This window comes from Tachypleus tridentatus, chromosome 10, assembly GCF_004210375.1.
Source record: "Tachypleus tridentatus isolate NWPU-2018 chromosome 10, ASM421037v1, whole genome shotgun sequence".
NCBI classification, from domain to species: Eukaryota; Metazoa; Arthropoda; class Merostomata; order Xiphosura; family Limulidae; genus Tachypleus; species Tachypleus tridentatus.
In genome coordinates this window covers 120,933,818-120,958,273 of record NC_134834.1, presented here as the reverse complement: position 1 = coordinate 120,958,273, position 24,456 = coordinate 120,933,818, and the positions used below count along the sequence as shown (strand labels likewise).

The 24,456-nt window shown below is 32.4% G+C and overlaps 2 protein-coding genes across 2 annotated transcripts in view; one reads left to right on the top strand and one right to left on the bottom strand.

The window, feature by feature from the left end:
• The window catches only part of LOC143230203 (periodic tryptophan protein 2 homolog), a 53,353-nt gene extending 41,075 nt beyond the window's left edge, over positions 1 to 12,278 (bottom strand). Inside the window, exons 1-2 of the mRNA XM_076463336.1 lie at positions 12,091 to 12,278; positions 1,177 to 1,289 (exon numbers count right to left, since the gene is read on the bottom strand). Coding sequence (XP_076319451.1) covers positions 1,177 to 1,289; positions 12,091 to 12,108 — 131 coding nt within the window. The 5' untranslated portion in view covers positions 12,109 to 12,278. The remainder of the gene's footprint in view (positions 1 to 1,176; positions 1,290 to 12,090) is intronic.
• A 1,860-nt stretch (positions 12,279 to 14,138) lies between these two features.
• On the top strand, positions 14,139 to 23,893 carry LOC143230209 (V-type proton ATPase 16 kDa proteolipid subunit c). The gene is made up of 3 exons (XM_076463343.1): positions 14,139 to 14,371; positions 17,722 to 17,914; positions 22,536 to 23,893. The coding sequence occupies exons 1-3, from the start codon at positions 14,293 to 14,295 to the stop codon at positions 22,741 to 22,743; spliced, it is 480 nt and encodes a 159-aa protein (XP_076319458.1). The 5' UTR covers positions 14,139 to 14,292; the 3' UTR covers positions 22,744 to 23,893.
• The last annotated feature ends 563 nt before the right edge of the window (positions 23,894 to 24,456 follow it).

Here is a 24,456-nt window from a genome sequence, read left to right as displayed (position 1 = left end):
CAGGTAAATATAGTTCACTACATAAAGAGATGTACATACCTACATACTTAGATTATGAAAAGACAAAACAAAACATGGGTCTTGTATTTTGTAGTTCACTTGTGATTTGTTCTCAGAGAAACATTAAACTACTACAGACGATCACAACTGAATACCTAATATTAATAAGTCTACCTTTGGTTAGTTTGTCTGAACTGTTGGAGGAGAAGTCAGAAAAATAAACTTTAATATTACATTTTGAAGGATCAAATTTTGCCCTAATTAGAGGTAGAAACTTACAAAATGGTTTGTTTGATGATATATATATATAGTTATAATTTCAAATTCTTCTGATTAGAAAATACATCAAATATCTTTTAATAAATATATGAAGATTTGTAATAGTGAATTGCACAAATTCTTTAAAAGCATCTAACCTATAGCATAGTTATGATATCATTAGTGTGTCAAAATTATCAGCTGCCTGTTTTTCATAAGCCATTTTGAACTTTCTAATTTATTTTTAAACCAAATCTCTATCCTACATTTCAATTTAAACATCTTAACCTTAGGGCATTTATCCCTAACTACCTCCACCATAAGAGGTGGATGAAGGTTATGTTCTCACCCCATTGGGTGTTTTTGTCAGTAACATTTCTCAAAATCAGCTAAATGGATTTGGATGAAAGGTAGTTTACAATTGGACTATGACAAAATTTATAAGTTATTAGTTTATGGAGTATCAAGGTCACAGCAATTATATAAAAATCCCTATCTGGTAACATGGAACCAAATTTTCACTTAATGGATCTACAAAGAATGCTATTCCTCATTACTTTGCCAAAAACAGTCTGTGTCCATTGATAGTGACAAACATACAAATACATTTCCATATCTTTATGAGAGAAAAATATAATCAAAGCTGCGTGGCAAAGGTATGCGCTCCACTGAGTGGAGTAAGCCAGTTAAGTTTGATCTTCTTTGTTATCTCTTTGGTGTTTTAGGAGTATATGTATCTTTAATTAGAGATAACTTTATATTTAAAATTTTCACATATCTTTCCTACATCATGTTTTAACTCATTGTTCCAATTCACTTACAATAAATCTTGTTTAATGGGCTCAAAATTGGCTTTCTGAAAACTACAACCTACAATTTTCAAAATCAACTGAAATGTTTATTCTATAATAAACTTACTTCTTGAGATCAAAAATTGTAATTCTGTTTCCAACTGGACTAATAACACTGTTTCCATCCGGAGAAAACAAAATGTTTCCTTTACGATAAACAGTCCCCAGAAGATTGGAAAACTGAAACAGAAGTATTAAAAAGTTTATTCAATGAATTTCTTATAAATACTAAAATTGTTTTTCCTAATCCTACTTACTTCTCTAATAATTTAAACTAAAAATGGATAAGTTATGTTGTAATACGTATAATTTACTCAATCCTTTCAGAGTTAATCATTTTAGTTCTCCACACACTCATGAAATAGATTGTAACTTATTATAACAACTGACAGTTATACTTGGAGCTAGAAATCTGTGGGTAGCCAATGCAAATTGACAAAACTTGGAAGCTCATTCACCAAGTAGCAAATTCTCATGGGTAACTTTTCATTCTATGTGCAAGACTTCTTCATGAAAAACCAGATCAGAAAACACTGTATTACATCAAAATACACTAAAACTAAGCCTTAAGAGATTGTACAATTTTATAAACTAAATGATAAATTTAAGGTCCAAGTAGAAAGTAAAATTAAGATGTTTGGCTTAAATTAGGTTAAAAAAACAAATATATCACTGGTCAAAAGAACTTAAGCCTAATCAATACAATGCTGTCATTAACAATTTGCTGTAAAAATAACTTACAATAGTTAAAGTATCTACATACTGCCACTTACTTTTATGTTAGTTCAGCAGAAACAAAACAGGTGTTTAACATAATTTATATTTTGTTCTATATTAATGTACAAAAGAAAGAGGAGAAAAGTTTGTGTAACAGTTTAAGTTCCAAATTGCTCCCAATACAAATCTTTAAAATGCATTTGATATTACTAGTCATGCGCACACACACTAAAAGTGCAAGTTTTATTTAAAACTTCAGTGACAATCTATCACAACAAAAAGATTTATAACAGGATGAATGGTTTAGGAAGCAGAGAACTTCTGTCTTTAGGAAACACTTAAGTATTCAGATATTTTCAAAAATATTATTCTAGATTTAAAGCTAAACAAACACCAAAGCTGTTTTATTACATTAAGTGCTCCATTGATAGATGTATCATGAGTGAAGGACCATAATTAGTGTTAAGAATACTACCAAGACTAAACTAAGACTAAATATGTCACTCAGGCTGAACATGAAGCTCAGGTAAGTATGTAATGACAAACAGATTTGTCAGTGGTTTCATTTAAATAACGTAGGAGTTACTTTGTTTGACATACTCGACTAGAAGAAAAGGAGTAAAACAGGACAGAGAAAGACCAGAGGGAATACCAACACCTGAGATAGTAAAACAGGACAGAGAAAGACCAGAGGGAATACCAACACCTGAGATAGTAAAACAGGACAGAGAAAGACCAGAGGGAATACCAACACCTGAGATAGTAAAACAGGACAGAGAAAGACCAGAGGGAATAACAACACCTGAGATGGTAAAACAGGACAGAGAAAGACCAGAGGGAATAACAACACCTGAGATGGTAAAACAGGACAGAGAAAGACCAGAGGGAATAACAACACCTGAGATGGTAAAACAGGACAGAGAAAGACCAGAGGGAATAACAACACCTGAGATAGTAAAACAGGACAGAGAAAGACCAGAGGGAATAACAACACCTGAGATAGTAAAACAGGACAGAGAAAGACCAGAGGGAATAACAACCCCTGAGATAGTAAAACAGGACAGAGAAAGACCAGACGGAACACCAACACCTGAGATAGTAAAACAGGACAGAGAAAGACCAGAGGGAATACCAACACCTGAGATGGTAAAACAGGACAGAGAAAGACCAGAGGGAATACCAACACCTGAGATGGTAAAACAGGACAAAAGAAAGACCAGAGGGAATACCAACACCTGAGATGGTAAAACAGGACAGAGAAAGACCAGAGGGAATACCAACACCTGAGATGGTAAAACAGGACAGAGAAAGACCAGAGGGAATACCAACACCTGAGATGGTAAAACAGGACAGAGAAAGACCAGAGGGAATACCAACACCTGAGATGGTAAAACAGGACAGAGAAAGACCAGAGGGAATACCAACACCTGAGATGGTAAAACAGGACAGAGAAAGACCAGAGGGAATACCAACACCTGAGATGGTAAAACAGGACAGAGAAAGACCAGAGGGAATACCAACACCTGAGATGGTAAAACAGGACAGAGAAAGACCAGAAGGAATACCAACACCTGAGATGGTAAAACAGGACAGAGAAAGACCAGAGGGAATACCAACACCCGAGATAGTAAAACAGGACAGAGAAAGACCAGATGGAACACCTGAGATAGTGCAATGGGTGACCCCAAAATCCTATTTTTAAAAGCAGACAATACTAATTTATTCAATACAAGACATGGTAGGAATGGGAAGTTATCATTGTCTGCTTTACTCATGTAGTCCATGGGTGGTATGGTCTTGAATGAGCATATTTATGAAACAGTTTCATTGTGAGGAATCTTATGGAACACAACATCTCAACAGTGAGCATTGTATGGCCATGGAATATAATAAGCATGTTGACATGGCTGAATGAGTGGATTTTAAAGGTTAAAGAATATCTGGTCATACACCACTCATCACAGAGCAGAATCCAATAGTCTGAAGACAAAAAAACTGTTATCTTATACAAATAGTTAGAGACAAACATCTTCATAATAGTCCACATGCTCAACTTAAGAAGTTCCTCAAGTGGACAATGAAGATAAGATGCCAGAAGAAAGGTATGGTGTCAAATTTGATGAGAAGACACCTGGAACAAAGTACAGAAGGATGACAAATGAGAAGAATAAGCCAATGAAATGAAAAGCCAAATCCAACTGGTGAGGGTGGAAGGAAAAAGATCAAAAACAGAGGATGATTTCCAAAGGGGAAAAAGGTGGGAACAAGCACCATGGATGGAAGCCATGCAGGCAATATTAAATGGACAAGCATGTACAGGACACAGAAATCTATCTAGATAAATCAAAGATAAAGGTGGAAAATGGAAGGAAGTAAAATTGGCTAAAAGAAGGAGTCACTCTCCCCAGCTACCAAGGTTTGGGGGATAAAAGAATGATCCAGATAAAGGAGAAAATATGTAGAATGATAAAGAGTACATGAAAAATTGATGGTACATAAATCAGGCCACTGATATCTACAGGCTAATAGAAGGAAATAAGTCTTAAACGAATGTTGAAACAAGGAACACATGGAAATTAGTTTTGAAGTGAGACAAAGTGAGGCAATGGAGGACCACATTAACATCCCAGTCTGCCATAAAGGATGACAATTTCAGGGAAAATATCAACAGGGAGAGTGCATGAGAAGTAAATAACCTAAGGCATTTGGAAAAAACAAAAGATGTTGTATCAAACTGCCTGATAATCACAAATTGAGGAGACAGAGGATCTCTAAATGAAAAGCCAAGTAACAAACTCTGCAATACAAGGAGCAGCGGTCTGATAAGCAGAAAACCTAGCAGGTAAGAATTGAAGCTACACATCAGGACAAACCCTAACTCACCAAGAACAAGAAAAACCAAAGATAGGAAGAGCAGGATGAAACACTGATGATTGAATAATGAAGGGAAAAAAAAGGAAGAGGAAGCAGAGTTGTAGCTGGATAAGTTGAGCCAGTTAGGAATAGTGTGGGTGATTGAGATCACTTGGTGAAAAAGGATAAACATGTAGGTATTTACTGGTCCAATCCTGACAGAAAGCATGAAAAAACAGGGCAAGAGGATGAAGGACTACAGACCAAAATAGAGGTAGTTCATGGCTGAGGGATGTGGCAAAGGCATTGATGTGAAAAGTACCCCACTGATGGCAGAGCCAACAGAAAATAAGATTGTGAGACTACTCGTTGGATAGATTTTTGTCTGGACAGGAAAGACTATCCATGATAAGATTGAGAGCATCCGAAACATGACATAGAGTGATATGGATATCTTGTATGCGAGTGCAGAATGCATGAAAACATACAGAACAAGATAGAGTGCCACCTTTGTGATTGAGATAAGCAATAACTGTGGAACTGTTGGAATGAATAACTACCAGATGATGTCTGACCAGATGGAAGAAATGATGAAAGGTCTGACATACAGCTAGAGGCTCCAAAGTGTTGATATAATAAAAATTCTCAAGCCACATACCAACACTCTGAAGCCTTCTGTTGATAGACACATGTCCCTGGAGGGAAGAGTTTGTGGAAATATGTAAATCCAGACAAAGAACTGGGACACCCACTAACTAGTGGGTCCTGTCCAACTACCAGTGTAGATTGTAATTATGGTAAGAAGAAGGATAATAAGAACCTGTGCAAGATTTCACTGGCAATAAAAGGATCTCATAAGTGTAGTCCTGGAAGACCACATCCCCAAAAATGATAGAACCTTGTGAGCTATAACAGAAGGAGCAGTACAAACATAATGAATTGAATGATCCATCAAAGGTTGGGTCAAACTGAGATAGGTGTTTAAAAAAACAACATCCAATTGAATCAGATACTGGGTAAATTAAAATAAAACTTTTCCAATTTGATTGACCAGACCACTTGAGCAGCCTCCCACAGCAGCTGAAGAGTAGGATGGGCACACTGTTGTTCAGAATGAGCTAATAGCAGCCAGTCATCCACATAATAATGAAGATGTATCCCAAAAGTATGGAGATGATGAGCAAAAACTTGAAGCCCCTGACATACAAAATATGGGGCAGAAGCAAGCTTGAAGAATAGTGCACAAAACTGATACGTTGTCAAGCTAACAAGATATGTAAATAAGCAGTTGTGATGTCAATATTGGTCATCTATAAACCTAGAGAAAAATCCCACCAGATTCCATGATATAACAAAGAAATTTAAGAAACTGACTGAGAAGCGACAAATCAATGACTGCTGCCAGTCTCCACTTTTCACAGGGACAACAAACAGCCTGAAATAAAACAGGGGAACGATGATTGACAGGTTCAATGCCCTGCTGAGACAGAAAGTAATTATAGGACAAGCCCATCAGAGAAAACCCAAATAATCCTCTGATCTGTAATGAAAGATTGCCAGAGAGAAACAAATTTGAACAATCAAGCTTCCACCAGACTGGAATCCATTGGTACTGTTGGCATTGTGCCTACCTAAGTCAAAAACAATTATAAGATAAGGAATAAGTAAGGGCTAAGAAAGACGAGGACAAGAAACAAAAATAGGGGCTTGTTGTAGTTCCAACTGCAACAAATGGGCTACCAAAGAAGAAAGAATTGGGTGTTGATGAAGGAATTCCACAGGCAATTCCAAAGTGTCGGGAACATGGTGAAATACACATTGCCAAAGAAGTGCAACTGTACATAATTTCCTGATATAAGTGAGTGGCAAGTGAACCTTGGGCAAAGCCACATCATGACTCAAATGATCCCAACCATAGAGAAACCACGTGTAAGGCATGAGCCAAGAATGACCAATGTGGAGGTCATTAGGGATAGACTGTCCCTTGAAAAATCCTCATTATTTCTGATGCATAGCCTTGGAAAGAAGATGTATGGTAGGTAAATATTGTAAAAGTGAAGTAAGGGCAAAATGAAGGTGTGAAAACTGAACATGGGTTAAATGCACCAGAAAATTGGGGAGTGAACACCAAACTAACAAAATAGACCCCAACTTTGGAGAGTTTAGAAATGGATAGTCAGCTGATAGTATGCCAAAGCAAACTGATCTACAACTTGCAGGGAGTGAGGCATACTGGCACCCTCAACTAATTAGGAAGCAAACTGCTCAACAGGAACCCTAGTATCTGAGAAAGGTGAGAAGACTAAACATGGAGAACAACTATGAAAGGAATATTTGAACCGTAGGAAAACAGGTAAATGGATAAAACATTAAATGCTTGAAAAATAATGTTTAAAAATACCATATTATGCCCAGCTGATTCTGCAGGTGGGGCATAAAAAGACATTGGTGGTGAAAAATGGCTATGAAAATCTTCATCAGACTGAACAGGTTCATCTTGTTCTTACGGAAGTGGAGCAAGTTCAGAAGAAGTTGGTTGACCCATGTAATGACCAATTTCTCAGCCAATAATCACAGATATATTCAACGACAGGTCACCCCCATCTGCTGTCAATGAAAAAGTACTTGTAGGAAGTGAGACACCTGAAGTAGTAACATTACCCTTAGAATTCAAGGTGAATAATAAATCAAACTGTTTGATGAATTACAAACTTATGAGAAAGAAAAAATAATTATTTATAAAAAAGACCACTTCAGAAACATAACTATTTATAGTTATAGTTAAATAATTATTTATAAAGACCACTTGAGATGTATAACTATTTATAAAAACCACTTGAGATGTGTAACTATTTATAATCAATAATTATTTATAAAAACCACTTGAGATGTATAACTATTTATAATCAATAATTATTTATAAAAACCACTTGAGATGTATGACTATTTATAAAGACCACTTGAGATGTATGACTATTTATGATCAATAATTATTTATAAAAACCACTTGAGATGTATGACTATTTATAAAAACCACTTGAGATGTATAACTATTTATAAAAACCACTTGAGATGTGTAACTATTTATAAAAACCACTTGAGATGTGTAACTATTTATAATCAATAATTATTTATAAAAACCACTTGAGATGTATGACTATTTATAAAGACCACTTGAGATGTGTAACTATTTATAATCAATAATTATTTATAAAAACCACTTGAGATGTATAACTATTTATAAAGACCACTTGAGATGTGTAACTATTTATAATCAATAATTATTTATAAAAACCACTTGAGATGTGTGACTATTTATAAAACCACTTGAGATGTGTAACTATTTATAATCAATAATTATTTATAAAAACCACTTGAGATGTGTGACTATTTATAAAAACCACTTGAGATGTGTAACTATTTATAATCAATAATTATTTATAAAAACCACTTGAGATGTGTGACTATTTATAAAGACCACTTGAGATGTGTAACTATTTATAATCAATAATTATTTATAAAAACCACTTGAGATGTGTAACTATTTATAAAGACCACTTGAGATGTGTAACTATTTATAATCAATAATTATTTATAAAGACCACTTGAGATGTGTAACTATTTATAAAGACCACTTGAGATGTGTAACTATTTATAATCAATAATTATTTATAAAAACCACTTGAGATGTGTGACTATTTATAAAGACCACTTGAGATGTGTAACTATTTATAAAGACCACTTGAGATGTGTAACTATTTATAAAGACCACTTGAGATGTGTAACTATTTATAAAGACCACTTGAGATGTGTAACTATTTATAATCAATAATTATTTATAAAAACCACTTGAGATGTGTAACTATTTATAAAGACCACTTGAGATGTGTGACTATTTATAAAAACCACTTGAGATGTGTGACTATTTATAATCAATAATTATTTATAAAAACCACTTGAGATGTGTAACTATTTATAAAGACCACTTGAGATGTGTAACTATTTATAATCAATAATTATTTATAAAAACCACTTGAGATGTATGACTATTTATAAAAACCACTTGAGATGTGTAACTATTTATGATCAATAATTATTTATAAAAACCACTTGAGATGTATGACTATTTATAAAGACCACTTGAGATGTGTAACTATTTGAGTAATTATTTTTCATGATCACTTCAGAAGTATTAACTATTACAAAAATTAAGCACACTAAAGCAAAATTTTAAGTATCTAAGCACAAGCACTTCCATATGAGAAGTGATAGTCTGATAGAATTGAAAAGAGGGAGTCACATGTAATAATTGTGTGTGTGTGTGTGTGTGTGTGTGTGTGACACTGTCATTTGTGGGGGTTGTCACATGATAATTTGTGTGACACAAATTGAAATGAATGATTTCTAATGGAGAGAAGACAGAAGGGTTGTGGCATGCATGAAGATATTTCTTTACATATAGAAATGAATGAGAACAGTTATTTCTTTGAGGAGAGGTAAAGCACTGTATCTAAATTATCAATGTTTGATGCTAAATGTATTAGAAATAAGAAAGATGATTTTAGAGTACTGGCTCAAACAAAGGATTTTGATTAAATTGGAATACCTTAAACTTACTTAAGTGTTGGAAATTTTGATAACAGAAATTTCTTTGAAATACAAAATTATAGATTGCATGATAAAGTACTAAGAAAATAAACAGTAGCTTTATATGTAAAATGTGACTTATGTCAAGTTGATGATATCAAAGCTGATTTGAATCTGGGTTTCTGTTAATGAGTACAAATGAAAAATGGATTTAGTTAGAATTTTCTGAGATAAACTTCATGAGTGAAATTAAGATTTCAGCTGTTAATGAGCTTACTATTATGTGTGATTTTAATTTCAGCCATGTAGGCCGGGGAATGCTAGGATTAAACCATGAGAAAGATAGGTTTCTGAAAACACTTGAAGATGGATTTTTTTACCAATTAGTATGGAATCTACGAGGAATAATAATGCTATTTTAGTTTTATTGTTAACTTCTAATATAAGAATTTTTTTAAAAAATTAATTTTTTTAAAGGATGCAGCAGTAATTATCTGTTGTGAATTGGACAAAGAAATTAATTGAAGATACTCACTGAACCTGGAAAAAATTTCAAATGGATTTCTTAAATATTCAAGATAATGATCCTTATTTAAAAAAAGTGGTCAAAAGTGAAAAAACAAAATAAAAACACTTTGTTCCACCAAGGGTATGAAAGATATAAATTAAAGAAAAGCATATATTTAAATTGATCTTTATGATTGAAGGTGATTTAGAGAATTATAGAGGATAAGGAGAGTTGATTAAATTTTAAGATCTAAAGATGGTAAAATAAAAATAAAGGTTTTCCTGTAAAGATTAACAGCAAGAATTCCTTTAAATACATTATGAGCAAAAAATGTGAGAATGAGAGTAGAACTTTTGAGGGATAATAAAGGATGGCTCGTATGACTGGTTATTAACATTTTATGTTTAGTTCCATTTTTACTAATAAAAAACATTAAGCAAAATTCTTTATCCTAAACTACTGCGAGATGCAAATGAAATTTAACAAGATGTTACATTTTTAATTAATTAACTTGTAGCTTGTTAAGAAAATATTTGAGAAGTTTATAAAATGATAAGGCTCCTTTTGTTAAAGGAAGCTAACTGATATGTTAATCACTTACTATTATGTTTGTAAGTTGTTTAATAGTGGGCAAATTCCAGAATATTGGAAGTTCATTAATGTTACATCTCTTTACAAAAGAGTCAATATGTGACTGGCAATTTTATTACTATTATTATTTATAAGTAAAAGTCACATTCCTACATTATTCAACATTAGCTTAAAAATTTAGTTATCTCTGCTGTAAACCAAGCTGTATTGGGTTTGCCACAAGATTATTATTAACTTGAGTGAAGGAAAATACAAATTTGAGACCCACAAGTTGACTTAATGAACTTGAATATGCCCTTAATAAGTGTGAAGTTGTCACCCATTAAAAAAATATCTTAGCAATAGCCAGAGATGAACAGACTATATCAAAAAGAGAGCTAAAGCCCAATAATAACCAAAACAAACTCCAATTCTATAAATACAGATTTTACACCAGTGATAGGAAAAAATTTTTGAAAGCATGATGAAATATTTTTTGCAAATTCATTTAACAAATTTGTTTATTTTTTGGATAGCATAGACTCACTAGGGAAAAAAATCTTGCTTTACTGCTATTAAAGTCCATGTTCTTAAATTTCAGGTTAAAGAAGCCTTATCTGAGAAATGCTGCACATACAAACTCTTGTCTTTGAACAACAAAAATAAACATGGTACTCATGACACCAAAACAACAGTGGAAGATTTTCATGTGGCTCATTTCTGTTAGTGTAACAATCACAAATTCTATCGTTTATCATTGACTTGTATCCACTATCTTTAACATGTTGTGTACACTTCTCCTGGATTTGTGTAAATGCACAAGAAGTTCTATGTCATATTCTGAGTTCAGAAACTAAGATTTCTATTTTGTTATTAATTGAAGATTCATACTTAACAGTGGAATTTTTGTACTAGTATCTCACATCCTAGCAAATCCTGATATTTAACTTTATGAAAATTTGTGTCAGATTATTTGTTACAGTCTCTCATAGTTTCAGCAATTACATATTTAACAAAGTTTACAGTTTAATATTTACTCCTATTACAACCCTTTCAGAACTATATTTCGTTGATCCTTGTGTCATAGTATAATAATATAAATAACTTCTGTTACAATTGTTAAAAAATACCATAGCTATTGAATTTAAATATGTCATGTTAAGTAAATATAATATTGTTATATGCAAGTTTCTGACACTGAAGTATATCGCACATTCATTTACATACACATCATCTATAATGACACCAGATGTGAAGACCAAATCACAAAATTTCAATAAGTGTTCACAGAACTTAAAAATCCATCACTTCTCTTTTATTTTTTTTCCTGCAGTAGCATACCATAAAACTTACCTTTAATTATTTTATTTCATGAAATGATATTCTAAGTATGAAATATCACCTCGGTTTTGCTTCTTAAGAAATTTGTAAAATAGTTCCATAACATGATGTAAGCAATACAAAAAAAAAACCAATAACGTTCCATTATTTATTGAGGACATAAATAAGAAGGTCCACAAACGAAACTTTTTTTTAAAGAGCAGTGTATGTTAATTGACAAATCATAAACTCTTAAGTCTAGCCTTGAACTTTTCACTAGTGCACAATTTATTTTATATTTATATCGATCACGTAAACTACCACGAGGCTGCACAAAAGCAACTATTTGAAATTCAATGTAAAACTAAAATAAACAACGAAAACATGTTTAGGTTGAAACTTTTACATCATGTATAAAATACAAACCTTAAACGAGAGCTTCATAATTCCTTATGCCTATCAAAATTCACACTGGTAATAGAAGATTTAAAAACTGAATTCAAATTCACAACAAATTAATTTAAAACTAAATAAACAATATTTTAGATCACATAAGATGGTTAGCAATAAAACCACATGGCGCCCTCATCGCGACACCTATGCCAGATGGAATTACGATTTTGGGGACAATCAATCAATTTATATAAAATGTGATATAAAATGCTTATATATATATTAATTATGGTATTACCTGAATGGGGTGTGAAATTAAATTTCTTAGCCACCAAAAATATTATTATCATGATATTTTTTTAGAAAAATCATTTCACTTATTCTTTACAGAAAACATCTCAAAAAGCTAAAACAAAGTAAATTACTTACAACGCATAAAACAAAACTCCGTAAAGAATATTCCTCTAATACTATCCTATTATAAAACTGACATTATATTTTCCGATGCTGAAAAGTTCAAGTTATATTGATTTTTTTAAGTATCACATGATTGAATCTTACATTGAATCTCGCAATCTCTCTCTATATATATATAGAGAGAGAGGAGGAGGAGCTTGATTAATTTGTTTGTTTCAGATATTCTCAAACAGCTACACAAGGGTTAGCTATTCTTACTTTTAATCTTTTAAACTAAAATATTTTGTCTCTATTTTTTTAAAATGCAGAGCTCCACAAAAGGTTGTCAGTGTTCTGTCCACAGCAGGAAATCTAGCTCTAGATTTTATCATTGTGGGTTCACAAATTTACCAACGGCACCTACCATTAACTCTTGAATTACTCTAATCAAATAATTGGACTTGATCATCACCCTTATAATATTTATACATGGAATGCAAACCATGAACCGTAGAATTCAGGTATACAGCACAACCCGAAAGCAAATGAGAGAACTTACACTTTTAAGTTCTGTGCTGCTAAAGTCAAAAAGTAGCGAAAAATTTAATGCACAGAGTAAACCGTTTTAATGAAAATTTTCAACACATTTAAAATACTAACTGATTGTTTTATTAATTCTATACAACTTCTTCCTCTATTTTCAATTTATCTTTCGGTGATGTTGATTTGAAGCAAGCTAAATACACTGAGAATTTTCCTAAAATGTGTTTATTTACTAATCTGACTTGTGAATAACTAAAATTTGACTATTTTATAGATAATTTTTTTTTCATATTGGATAAAAGTAGCAAAAGCCGAATTATATGCAATAATCTTAATGCTTTTTCACAAACATATATTAAGGTGAAAAATTGTAAATATAAGAACGATGTAGAAACAATAATTAGTGATAATAATATTCCTCAGAGAAAGTTATATCAGTTCCACACATGAAGAACAGAACAAACACCACGATCAATATTATACTGAAACGCCAAATATCCCTGCGTTTATAAAGCCAAGCCCCAGTCTTTTTAGCACTCAACAACGCCTCTGGGAAACATGCGCCAATATTTATTAAAATAAATATAATTATTATTGAAAATATTTCTATTTCCTTTGTGCAGGAAATTTTAAAGATACTGTTTTTTTCGTGCCCTGAGGCTTTCTCTTGGATCTCGATATGAGAAGTTTTGTTTTAAAACACGCATTGTAGCAAAATGTCAGTTATTTATTATTGATCGTGCAAGAAACTTTTTTAAAAACAAATATTTAACAATATATTATTTTATGAAATACATTTAATTTTCAGTAATGACAATTAGTAGAAAAGAGGCAATAAAATGTTAACCTTCCACGAATACGTATGGGTTTAATTTTTTTCTTCAAAGAAATACAAATTAGTATTTGCTACTTTATGGATTCAGTTATTAATTATATTAATGTAATATAATAAGGAGCTTTTAGACCTTCATGTTTTTTAACACAATTTTTAAAAATGTTTTTATCTATATATAAATATAGTTGTTCTTACTGTATTACTAAAGATTCTTTAATGTTTTACATTCTTTCGCATACATAATTATTTTGTTTTTCATAAAACTGTAATTACGTACAAAAGTGGAAATAACGCATCGGTCAATATTATCACATGATACTTCCGAATCTTAACGTCCATGTTGACGTCTTTTTTGCCTGAGCTATTACAGTAGAGTTATTCATTCATAGCACATTTTCTTTAGAATATTTAAACATCTTTTCGTATTATCTAATATATATAATAAATAAAAAGAAGTCAGTATGCCTGATATGTCTGAAACTCCAGTGTATGGACCTTTTTTTGGAGTGATGGGATCTGCAGCGGCAATGGTTTTTAGTGGTGAGTCAATGATTTTGATCAAAAGCGATTTAACTCTTAAGCCTATCATCATAGTGGACGTAGAATTAAATTAATTTTTCACGTAGAATGCCAATATTGTTGCTTTAATTTGTTAAATTAGCAAAATTAGTTAAAACTTAACTTTTCTAATGTCAGGCCAACAGTCACTGTTGGTTTGTGTAAAATATTTTTATCACAATGAAATTATTTACACTCATACTAAAATTTCTACCATTCTCGGTTACTTTTTGTCGATTCCTCATAGTTTTGACTTATGTCTTGAATACTTGAAAGATAAAATATCTAAGTATTTTAAACTGAAGTATACATGTTTTAATAGTTGATAATTATGCAAAGGGGAAAAACAACAAAAGTCAGTTTTATTTTCAAATTGTTTTAAAACTAGATATTGCCATTATCAATTGACAGCTGAGTTATAGAACTTTATAGTTTTGAATCATGAAGTTGGTTTTCTATGGAACATATGGTTTATCAAGATGTTTCTTAAGTGTGCAAGATTGGATATACAACTTTTATATTTGGTAATATTTTAACATGTTGACAGTAAGAGAATATTGTTACTTGATTATGCAACTCAATGAGCATAATTTTATTATCGAAAGAAAAATTAAATATGCCCTTTACAATGCAAAAAGTACATTTGCCACTAATAACTTGTCCCTAAACTACTGTAATATGTAAATAATATTATAGTTGAGTTTGTCAGAATTTATAGTTTGCTTCTAATTAGTTAGATACTGTGAAAGGTATTGAAATTATACAATCTAAAGAATTGAGAGTACTTTCATTGTGACACAAAAGTGATTGAAAATGTTTTTAATATTTCATTTTGAAAGAAATTAAAAGTTTGATAATATAAAAATTTGAATTATAAACCATAATACCAAGTTTATTAATATTCATTAAAAACAGTTTAATTAAATTTTAATTGTATCTGAGATTTTGTGATGTGTATTCAAATTGACTAAGACTGTACAGATAGGGTTGATCAAAATTATAATTCAATCATTTACTAATATAAATATTATCAACCAATAATTAATGTGTTTTCAATTACTCCAGTTATTTAAATTTTGTGTGAATAATTGTTTAATGAACATGCTAATTATATTGTTGATTCTCATTTTTTTTGTAGAAACATCTGAAGGTATTTTTTTCCTGGCAATTTTATTTCCAGTGAATGTTGATAGCTTTTCATTTTATCAGTACAGTTGTGCTCGATATGACAAAATAGTTTATTTTGTGTGTTTGCCAACTTCCTTATTTAGTTTTACTCCATCATAACTTGGGACATAACATCTATCTTGCACTTGTTTTGTTTTCTACCATCAATTTTGGAACCATCTGCTTAGAGCTTCCAGAATCATCACTATGCTGGTTGTTGGAAGGTTGAATGACTCATCAGCCTTATGATGAATGTTCCACAAGAAGATGAATATCCAACCAGTTCTCACTATCTGTTACTATGGTTACTGTCCACCTGGTCTCCAAATAGGTGTTAATGGGCTTTTTGTGTTTCACTCTATGTACTCACCTGGCAAGCAAATTCTAGTCAGTGTTTTTACAGTGTTCCCCACTACAAAAAATTTTACCAGTGAACTTAGTGAGACAGTCTCTCACTGTATGAACACTATTTCAAGCAGCCAAAGGTATCAGAGGTTGCTATTCCACTTCTTATTACACTCTAACTTGTCCTAATGTAATCCCTCTATACCATCCACTCATTGTCCTCAAATCAATCTGTACCCTAACTCTAAACATGTTTTGACTTGATTTCTGATTGTAATCAGCTGTTTTGTCCACTCATTAATCACTAATTATGAAAATTTAAAATTTGTAGTCATTAGTAAATTTGTCGGAAATAAAAACTGTCTTCCATGTCACATGACTTGTAGCTCTGTGTCAGTTGTAAAAAAAGTTGGCATATTTTTTCACAGTTGAATTAATCTTAAATTACCCCTTATTAAACAGGAAGTTATCTTTGACCAATGAAGCTTGAAGACAGCTAAATATGGCAGATAATTTTCTTTGTGAATCAAACTACAAAATGAACCTTGAAATACTAACTTTCATAATATGTAATTAGTTTTCATTTTTAAAGATTTCAGTAATACTGCAGCTAATATATTTACCATCCACAAGTGATCCACTACAGCAGTCTTGTAGTTGAACCTTGGTATTCACAAACATGATTAGGTTTCCAATAAAATTATATTGTATGACTTCAAACTAATGTAAAACTATTTGATCACTATTTGAAAACCAAAATGTATTTGAATGGACAACACTTAAACTTATCGTAGCATGTCTGAACTTGTGTTCTCAGTAACGTGGACACGTAGTTCTGGAAACAAATGTTTGAATAGTGTAAGATTGGGTACTGAGAGCAGTGACTATTTATGTGAACAGTGATAATATGGTGGATAAAACAAAACATGACAATATTGGTAGTTTGTTTACCCTATTGTAAAAGTAAAATCTTTTCCAAAGCTGTCTCTAACTTCATGCAAGCAGGGTTTGAAAGTGAAGCATTCTGTGTTTTTCTGAGTCTACTCAAAGTTGCAATCAAGACCATAATTCTGAAACACTGTTAGCATTTATCACATCCTAAATATTCTACCTCACTTCCACCCAAGCTACTTCAAGTACATTGAAATATACTAATTGCTAATATTTATTCTCTGTTTCTAGTTGAACTACCTGATAGAATAAGTTTAGTTAAACAGTTCACACTTGATGGTCAAATTGTATGCACATCCAGGCATAAAATACATTTATAACAATGTGCATCGTTTATTGTTACTAGATGTAAGATACTGTAGGTGGGAGATGAGTGATGTTTTAATGATTAGCTTTACTACTAGTGCCAGTTACTTTTTACTTCTATAAAATGTGGTTCGTAATATTTAGACTTAGTACTAGTACTACTGCTGGTGAGAACACGTCACTTACATTGTACAAAGACCTTCTGTGAGAACATGTCACTTACACTGTACAAAGACCGCTTGTGAGAACACGTCACTTACACTGTACAAAGACAGCCTGTGAGAACACGTCACTTACACTGTACAAAGACAGCCGGTGAGAACACGTCACTTACACTGTACAAAGACAGCCGGTGAGAACACGTCGCTTACACTGTACAAAGACAGCCGGTGAGAACACGTCGCTTACACTGTACAAAGACAGCCGGTGAGAACACGTCGCTTACACTGTACAAAGACAGCCGGTGAGAACACGTCGCTTACACTGTACAAAGACAGTCTTGAAGTTGCATGTGAAGATATGTTTTGTGTGAGCACTCCTTATAGCATATGATGTTTTTTCAGCTCTCGGAGCAGCTTATGGAACGGCCAAATCTGGCACAGGAATAGCTGCAATGTCAGTGATGAGGCCAGAGCTGATCATGAAGTCAATCATTCCTGTGGTTATGGCAGGTATTATTGCCATATATGGGCTGGTGGTCGCAGTACTGATAGCCAATAATATCAAATCTCCTTCGGATGGATACAGGCTCTACACGTGAGTATAAATACACAGTTTCTAATTTTTTTAATACTGTAGTTATGGGACCATTGTGAAAATTTTAATTCATTTGGAACATGTATTCCAATTAGTTTAGCATTTAGAAGACTCTCTTATTCCTTTCATCTACTGGTATTAGATTATCTATTGGCATTAATTAAATACAATATAGATATTAATCTGTTGGTATTAAACAGATATAGATATTAGCTAATCTGCTGGTAATAATTAAACAATGAAGATATTAGCTAATCTGTTGGTATTAATTAAACAAAATATAAACAGCATTAGCTAATTCAAGGAGACACACTAACATCGCGTATTATGAACTTTTTTAAACATGTTAAACTGTAACTGTGATTCTTGAAGGTATACCAAAAATAGTATTTAATTTTTATGGAACTTAATGTTCAATCCATATCATTAGTTTCATATTGAAATACCAGCCTACATCCTCTTGTGGTAAGTAGAACAGAAGTCTTGTCCATATCATTAGTTTTGTATTGAAACACCAGCCTACTTCCTCTTGTGGTAAGTAGAACAGAAGTCTTGTTTATATCGTTAGTTTCATATTGAAACACCAGCCTACATCTTCTTGTGGTAAGTAGAACAGAAGTATTGTCTATATCATTAGTTTCATATTGAAACACCAGCCTACATCCTCTTGGGGTAAGTAGAACAGAAGTCTTGTCTATATCATTAGTTTCATATTGAAACACCAGCCTACTTCCTCTTGTGGTAAGTAGAACAGAAGTTTTGTCCATGTCATTAGTTTCATATTGAAATACCAGCCTACTTCCTCTTGTGGTAAGTAGAACAGAAGTCTTGTCCATATCATTACTTTCATATTGAAACACCAGCCTACATCCTCTTGTGGTAAGTAGAACAGAAGTCTTGTCCATGTCATTAGTTTCATATTGAAACACCAGCCTACATCCTCTTGTGGTAAGTAGAACAGAAGTCTTGTCCATATCATTAGTTTCGTATTGAAACACCAGCCTACATCCTCTTGGGGTAAGTAGAACAGAAGTCTTGTCTATATCATTAGTTTCATATTGAAACACCAGCCTACTTCCTCTTGTGGTAAGTAGAACAGAAGTCTTGTCCATATCATTACTTTCATATTGAAACACCAGCCTACATCCTCTTGTGGTAAGTAGAACAGAAGTCTTGTCCATGTCATTAGTTTCATATTGAAACACCAGCCTACATCCTCTTGTGGTAAGTAGAACAGAAGTCTTGTCCATATCATTAGTTTCGTATTGAAACACCAGCCTACATCCTCTTGTGGTAAGTAGAACAGAAGTCTTGTCCATATCATTAGTTTCGTATTGAAACACCAGCCTACATCCTCTTGTGGTACGTGAAACAGAAGTCTTGTCCATATCATTAGTTTGATATTGAAACACCAGCCTACATCCTCTTGTGGTAAGTAGAACAGAAGTCTTGTCTATATCATTAGTTTCATATTGAAACACCAGCCTACATCCTCTTGTGGTACGTGAAACAGAAGTCTTGTCTATATCATTAGTTTCGTATTGAAACACCAGCCTACATCCTCTTGTGGTAAGTAGAACAAAAGTCTTGAACAAGATAATGTTTTTGACTGATCAAAAGCAGGAATAATTTAAATGGATACAGGCACTAATGCCAAGTTAAACATGTTTAATGGGTGGAGTTTTGTAAAAAAGGTAGTAGTAGATGTTATGTTTAATGACCTCTTTGAAAGTTAGTCATTGTGAAACTGAAGTCTTCTGTGTTTACTTTATTCATTAAAAGAAAACAGAATTGACAAGAAACAAATAAAGGGCAAAATGAATTGTGTTCATCTCTTTTTATTTCATTGTTTAGTAGTTGTTTTTTTGTATGATTGTAAACAGTAATCGAAAGAAGGAAGTGGGTGGAGATGCTGAACCTGTTTTTAAAATACATTATATTAATTTTTGTTATTATATGTCTGCAATGTAAGATTTTGGTTCCATTTTTTTCAAAGTTGCAAATGTATTAACCCTTTGCAACAGGATTGGTGTAATACACACAAGTTTGTATGCACATGCATACTTTTAAGTGTGTGCACTGTAATATATGATATAGTATGTGTATTTCTTAAGGCCTCCTAAATACATTTCAAACATTTGTTATCAGTAAAACTTTATTGTCTGTATTCTACTGATGTGGGGTCTGTCACTCAAATTTGTAAAACATTTAGGAAATAAATTAGTTTTTCCTGGTAGAATGACCACACATTATAACACAAAAATACAAATGTTTAGTCTAAGTAGCTTAAGTCTCATAACATTATATATTTATATTTATTATTTTTTAATAACTAATGTTACATAACTTGCATTGACACAGTGCACATGCACTCATGTTATGTATCCAGTAATATAAACTAATCTTTATTGTTCTATGACTTTTGAACACTGTTGTTGCTGGACATAGGTTGCTATCCTTTTAAAATTCTGCAAGTAGAGGATATCAGTGATTTTTAGGTTTTAAATATGTGGTTGAATAACTAAAAGAATCATAAATAACTATACTGATACCACAGAATTCCACTATAATTTATTGAGCTTAATAACTAAGCTGTATTTAGATTTAAAAAATATGAAACTTTGAGTACACTAAAGACACAACCTACCTTCTTAAACTTCATTTGAAAGAATGTTGTAGCCTTTTCAAAGATTAAAATGGTGGGAACACTCTTCTAGGGACATTCTAAGCTGTTGATTGGTCATACTATAGTAAGAATATGTAAGGAACTATTTCAAAATGTGGAAAGTTGAATTGGGCCACAGTGTTTGATTCAGTACATAAGCCATATCTCATAGAAAAGATGTGAGGTTTTTATTTTATATTCTAGCTTGTAAATATTAGTAATTTCAGTTCAGTACTTTGAAAAATCAGTTACTTGGTTATTTTGACAACATATACACCCTTGTGCAAATTAATTGAAACAAATGGTCATTTTACAATATTTTCAGCATAGTGACCGGTGTAGGCTCGCTGGACCCGCTGATTACCTTTAATAGTCATTTTTTCACACAGATGGCATCATTAGCTGTGTTTTGCAGTACAGTTGATCTATGTTTGGGATATATGACGAAATTTTGAGGAATATTACGTCATTCGAAATTGCGTTAGAAGGGCAAGGAGACCAGTCAAAAAACAACTTCTTACCAACTCAATGAAGAAAAAAGGTATCAATGGGGTCTGAAATACAAGAACTGGACGCAAGAACACTGGAGGAAGGTGTTATTCAGTGACGAGACTGGTTTCTTTGTACAGGGTCAAAGAAGTCTGCATGTTCGCAGATCTCCAGGTGAGAAACTTCGAGAATCTCACATCAATCAGTTCGTAAAACATCCCTTGAAGTTGTTTTGGGGCTTTTTCAGCTACTATGGTGTCGGAGGCTTGCATATCGTAGAAGGTATGATGCGAGGACCACAGTGCATTGAAGTTTGGCAGAGAAGAGTCATTCCAGAATTGAAAAAGAGATTTCCAGATGGATCTGGCATTTTTCAGGAAGATCTGGCTCCATGCCACACATTGAAACTTGTGAAGAAATTTATGACTACTACGTGAATAAAGGTGCTGGATTGGTCTGGAAACTTTCCAGACTTAAATCCTATTGAAAATCTTTGGGCAATTTGTAAAGAAAAACTTTGGGGTTAAAAGACTGTACTACAAAAGATAAGCTAATTGAGGTGTGGTACTGCGACCCAAACATTAGTAGAGATTGCAGTCAACTGGTGGACTCAATGTCAAAGCGGATTAATGATCTATTGAAAAATAAAGGTGGTCATATTATGTATTAATTTGTAATTTTTGGATTCTCAGAAATAAAATGCAAAAAAAATTGTAATTTTTCGTCTTGTTTCAATTAATTTCCACAAGGGTGTACATCTAATTTTAAATAGGGCTGTATTCAACATACTACGTGACTCACAAAAGTATATATTTAGATTATTTTAATATTTAATTTTAAATTAACAAGTTAACTCATATATTATTAAAGCCTGAATTATAATATGCAATTGACAAATTCACAAAATAGTAGTTCAGAAATTCTGACTGCAAGTCGACAAATGTGATGACATGACCTTTGAACCCTGACCAATTTCAAAAGGGCTAATGTGTTAATTCTTCCATAATTTATTGATTTATGAATTATAGACAAAACATTTTGATTGGAGTTGTACCTTTTACTTATATTACCATATTAAACTTTGCCCTGTCTTTCATTCACACGAGTTACCTTTGTTAACATTGTGCTTAAAGGTTTGTAGCATTAAAAATTATTTCTACAATGTATTTTTCATAATGCCTACGTTGATACTTTTAGAATTTAATATCCATCTATTAATTTATAAAATATTTTGTGTTTGTTAAACTAGATAATGTTAAATCACACTGAAAGCTGATCTGTGAATTGTTTTGTATTAGACTATCATCGTTAAATATAAAAAATTCACTTGAAATATTGAATCACTTGCATGACTTTATAGAAATATCGTATGTACGACCTAACAATGGTGCTGATGTTGTTTATACTTATTTTACTTTAGTGTAGTCATTTGTATTTTCTATAATTTTTTTCCTCCAACTTTTACAGTGGCTTTTTGCACCTTGGTGCTGGTTTGAGTGTAGGACTTAGTGGCCTTGCTGCTGGGTTTGCCATTGGAATTGTGGGTGATGCTGGTGTCCGGGGAACAGCACAACAACCTCGTCTGTTTGTAGGCATGATCTTGATTCTCATCTTTGCTGAAGTTTTGGGTCTGTACGGACTGATTGTGTCTCTTATACTTACCACCCGGGGCTAAGATGCATCTTCTTAGATCATATACAAGAAACCAGCTTGTCATTGAATGTGTAGTGTGTTCACTGATTAATACTGTGGTGTTTTAATGTGTACATTTTGGTTCCAAAGTTCCCGTATCATACTGAGAGGATAGATTCACTATCTTATGGTTAGATAGAGATCATCTTTGTTTAGTTGATGTCATAGATGCAGCTGTTCCCATATTTTTTGATCACTTCAAAGAAAAAAAAACTATCGCTTAACTTTTATTGATGTACAAAACTGCTACTATTTACACAGGTGAAACAAATTTATCTGAAAACAAAAAATAAATGTATGATTTTTTTCAGTATCTGGATGTATATTTGCTAGTTTTCCACTGTTGAAAAAAACCAAAATTATAGGTTTGTTGTTTACCAGTAATAGAACAAATTTTAGTTTGTGCTTTTAATTGTGAAAATAAGGGCTGAAACATTGTATTTAAGTGCACACAATGCATATGTAGACAGATAATTTAGACCTTTACATATTTGTACATTTCTTACCCTGTTCAGAAAATGTAAACTTTAAGATTTTAAATTGAATGATGTGGTTGTGTTAACTGGTAGAATTTGTCATATGAATCTCTTGTTAGTCTTAATGATTGATAATAAAAGTGATGTAAATCTCTTAGTGTTACTCTAAGGAAAGATGTTTGTGTAATATTTCCAAACTTGGATTGAAAGCAATGAAACTAAAATCATTTACATTAGGAAGAGAACTGTGCAGTAATAGGTTGTTGTTTTGTGTGTGGAACATTCCAAGACTGGTTTTCATGCCCTCGTCATTGAAAATCTACTTTATAGGAAAAAAACCATTTATTTGTAATCTGGTTGGGTCTTTAAACACGTGATTTAGGTATAATTACAGATATTAAATTTTGCTTTTGGATCAGACAGAATGTTTCATTTTTGAGTTAATTAATAAAAGCCGTATAGCTCATAGTACAGTTTAGCAATAATTTATTTCTTGAATATTTAAAGTAGTGCAAGCTGTCTTAGATCACCCTGTTGAATAATGAAACTGATGTCGTTATGAAAGTAACCGTAACAACTCTAATTCTGTAAATTATTGTGATTATAATTAAAAGTCTTGCTACTCTGCATGAAAATGTTTGGGGGCAAAACTGTAAACTTGAGTCTTGTGTCTTATGTACTGCAGATCAGGGTTTTACCTTGGAATTTTTTCTTATTTTCACTGGCACTAATGCCACAATACACATTAATGGAATGGAAATCAGTTTTCTAGTTAGTTTAGTAAATATGGTGTTAATATTTTTTGTTATGGACTTAGGAAGCTGGCCTGCCTTCTTCAGATTGTTTTATCAGGTAGGTAAGTTATAAATTTAACCAATGAAACTTATGAAGTGATAGTACATCAACTTTAAGATTTAAAAAAAAATGCTGACCTAAAACACTGATCTTTACATTCCTAGTTTTTGCTTCTTCCTGACCTCATATACTGTTTGACCTAAAAATCTACAACTTTTGGCTATCTCTCTCCACTTGTTAATTTATCTAACTTTGAGAGGAACCAAATAACCTTGCAAGGAGAAGCATTTGAAAGGTTTCCAGAATCTGACCTCCAGTGACCTTGCAAATTATGAACAAATCTCAGGCATCTGTATCCACCTACTGATTATCCAGTGAAGATCAGACTTTCACAATGAGTGCTTATAAGATTTCTAGCTTTTGCC

Coding starts and splice junctions, on each gene's coding strand:
- LOC143230209 (XM_076463343.1), top strand. CDS start 14,293: ATGCCTGATATGTCTGAAACTCCAGTGTATGGACCTTTTTTTGGAGTG. Junction 14,372..17,721: donor AGCGGCAATGGTTTTTAGTG/GTGAGTCAATGA, acceptor ATGTTTTTTCAG/CTCTCGGAGCAGCTTATGGA. Junction 17,915..22,535: donor GATGGATACAGGCTCTACAC/GTGAGTATAAAT, acceptor CAACTTTTACAG/TGGCTTTTTGCACCTTGGTG.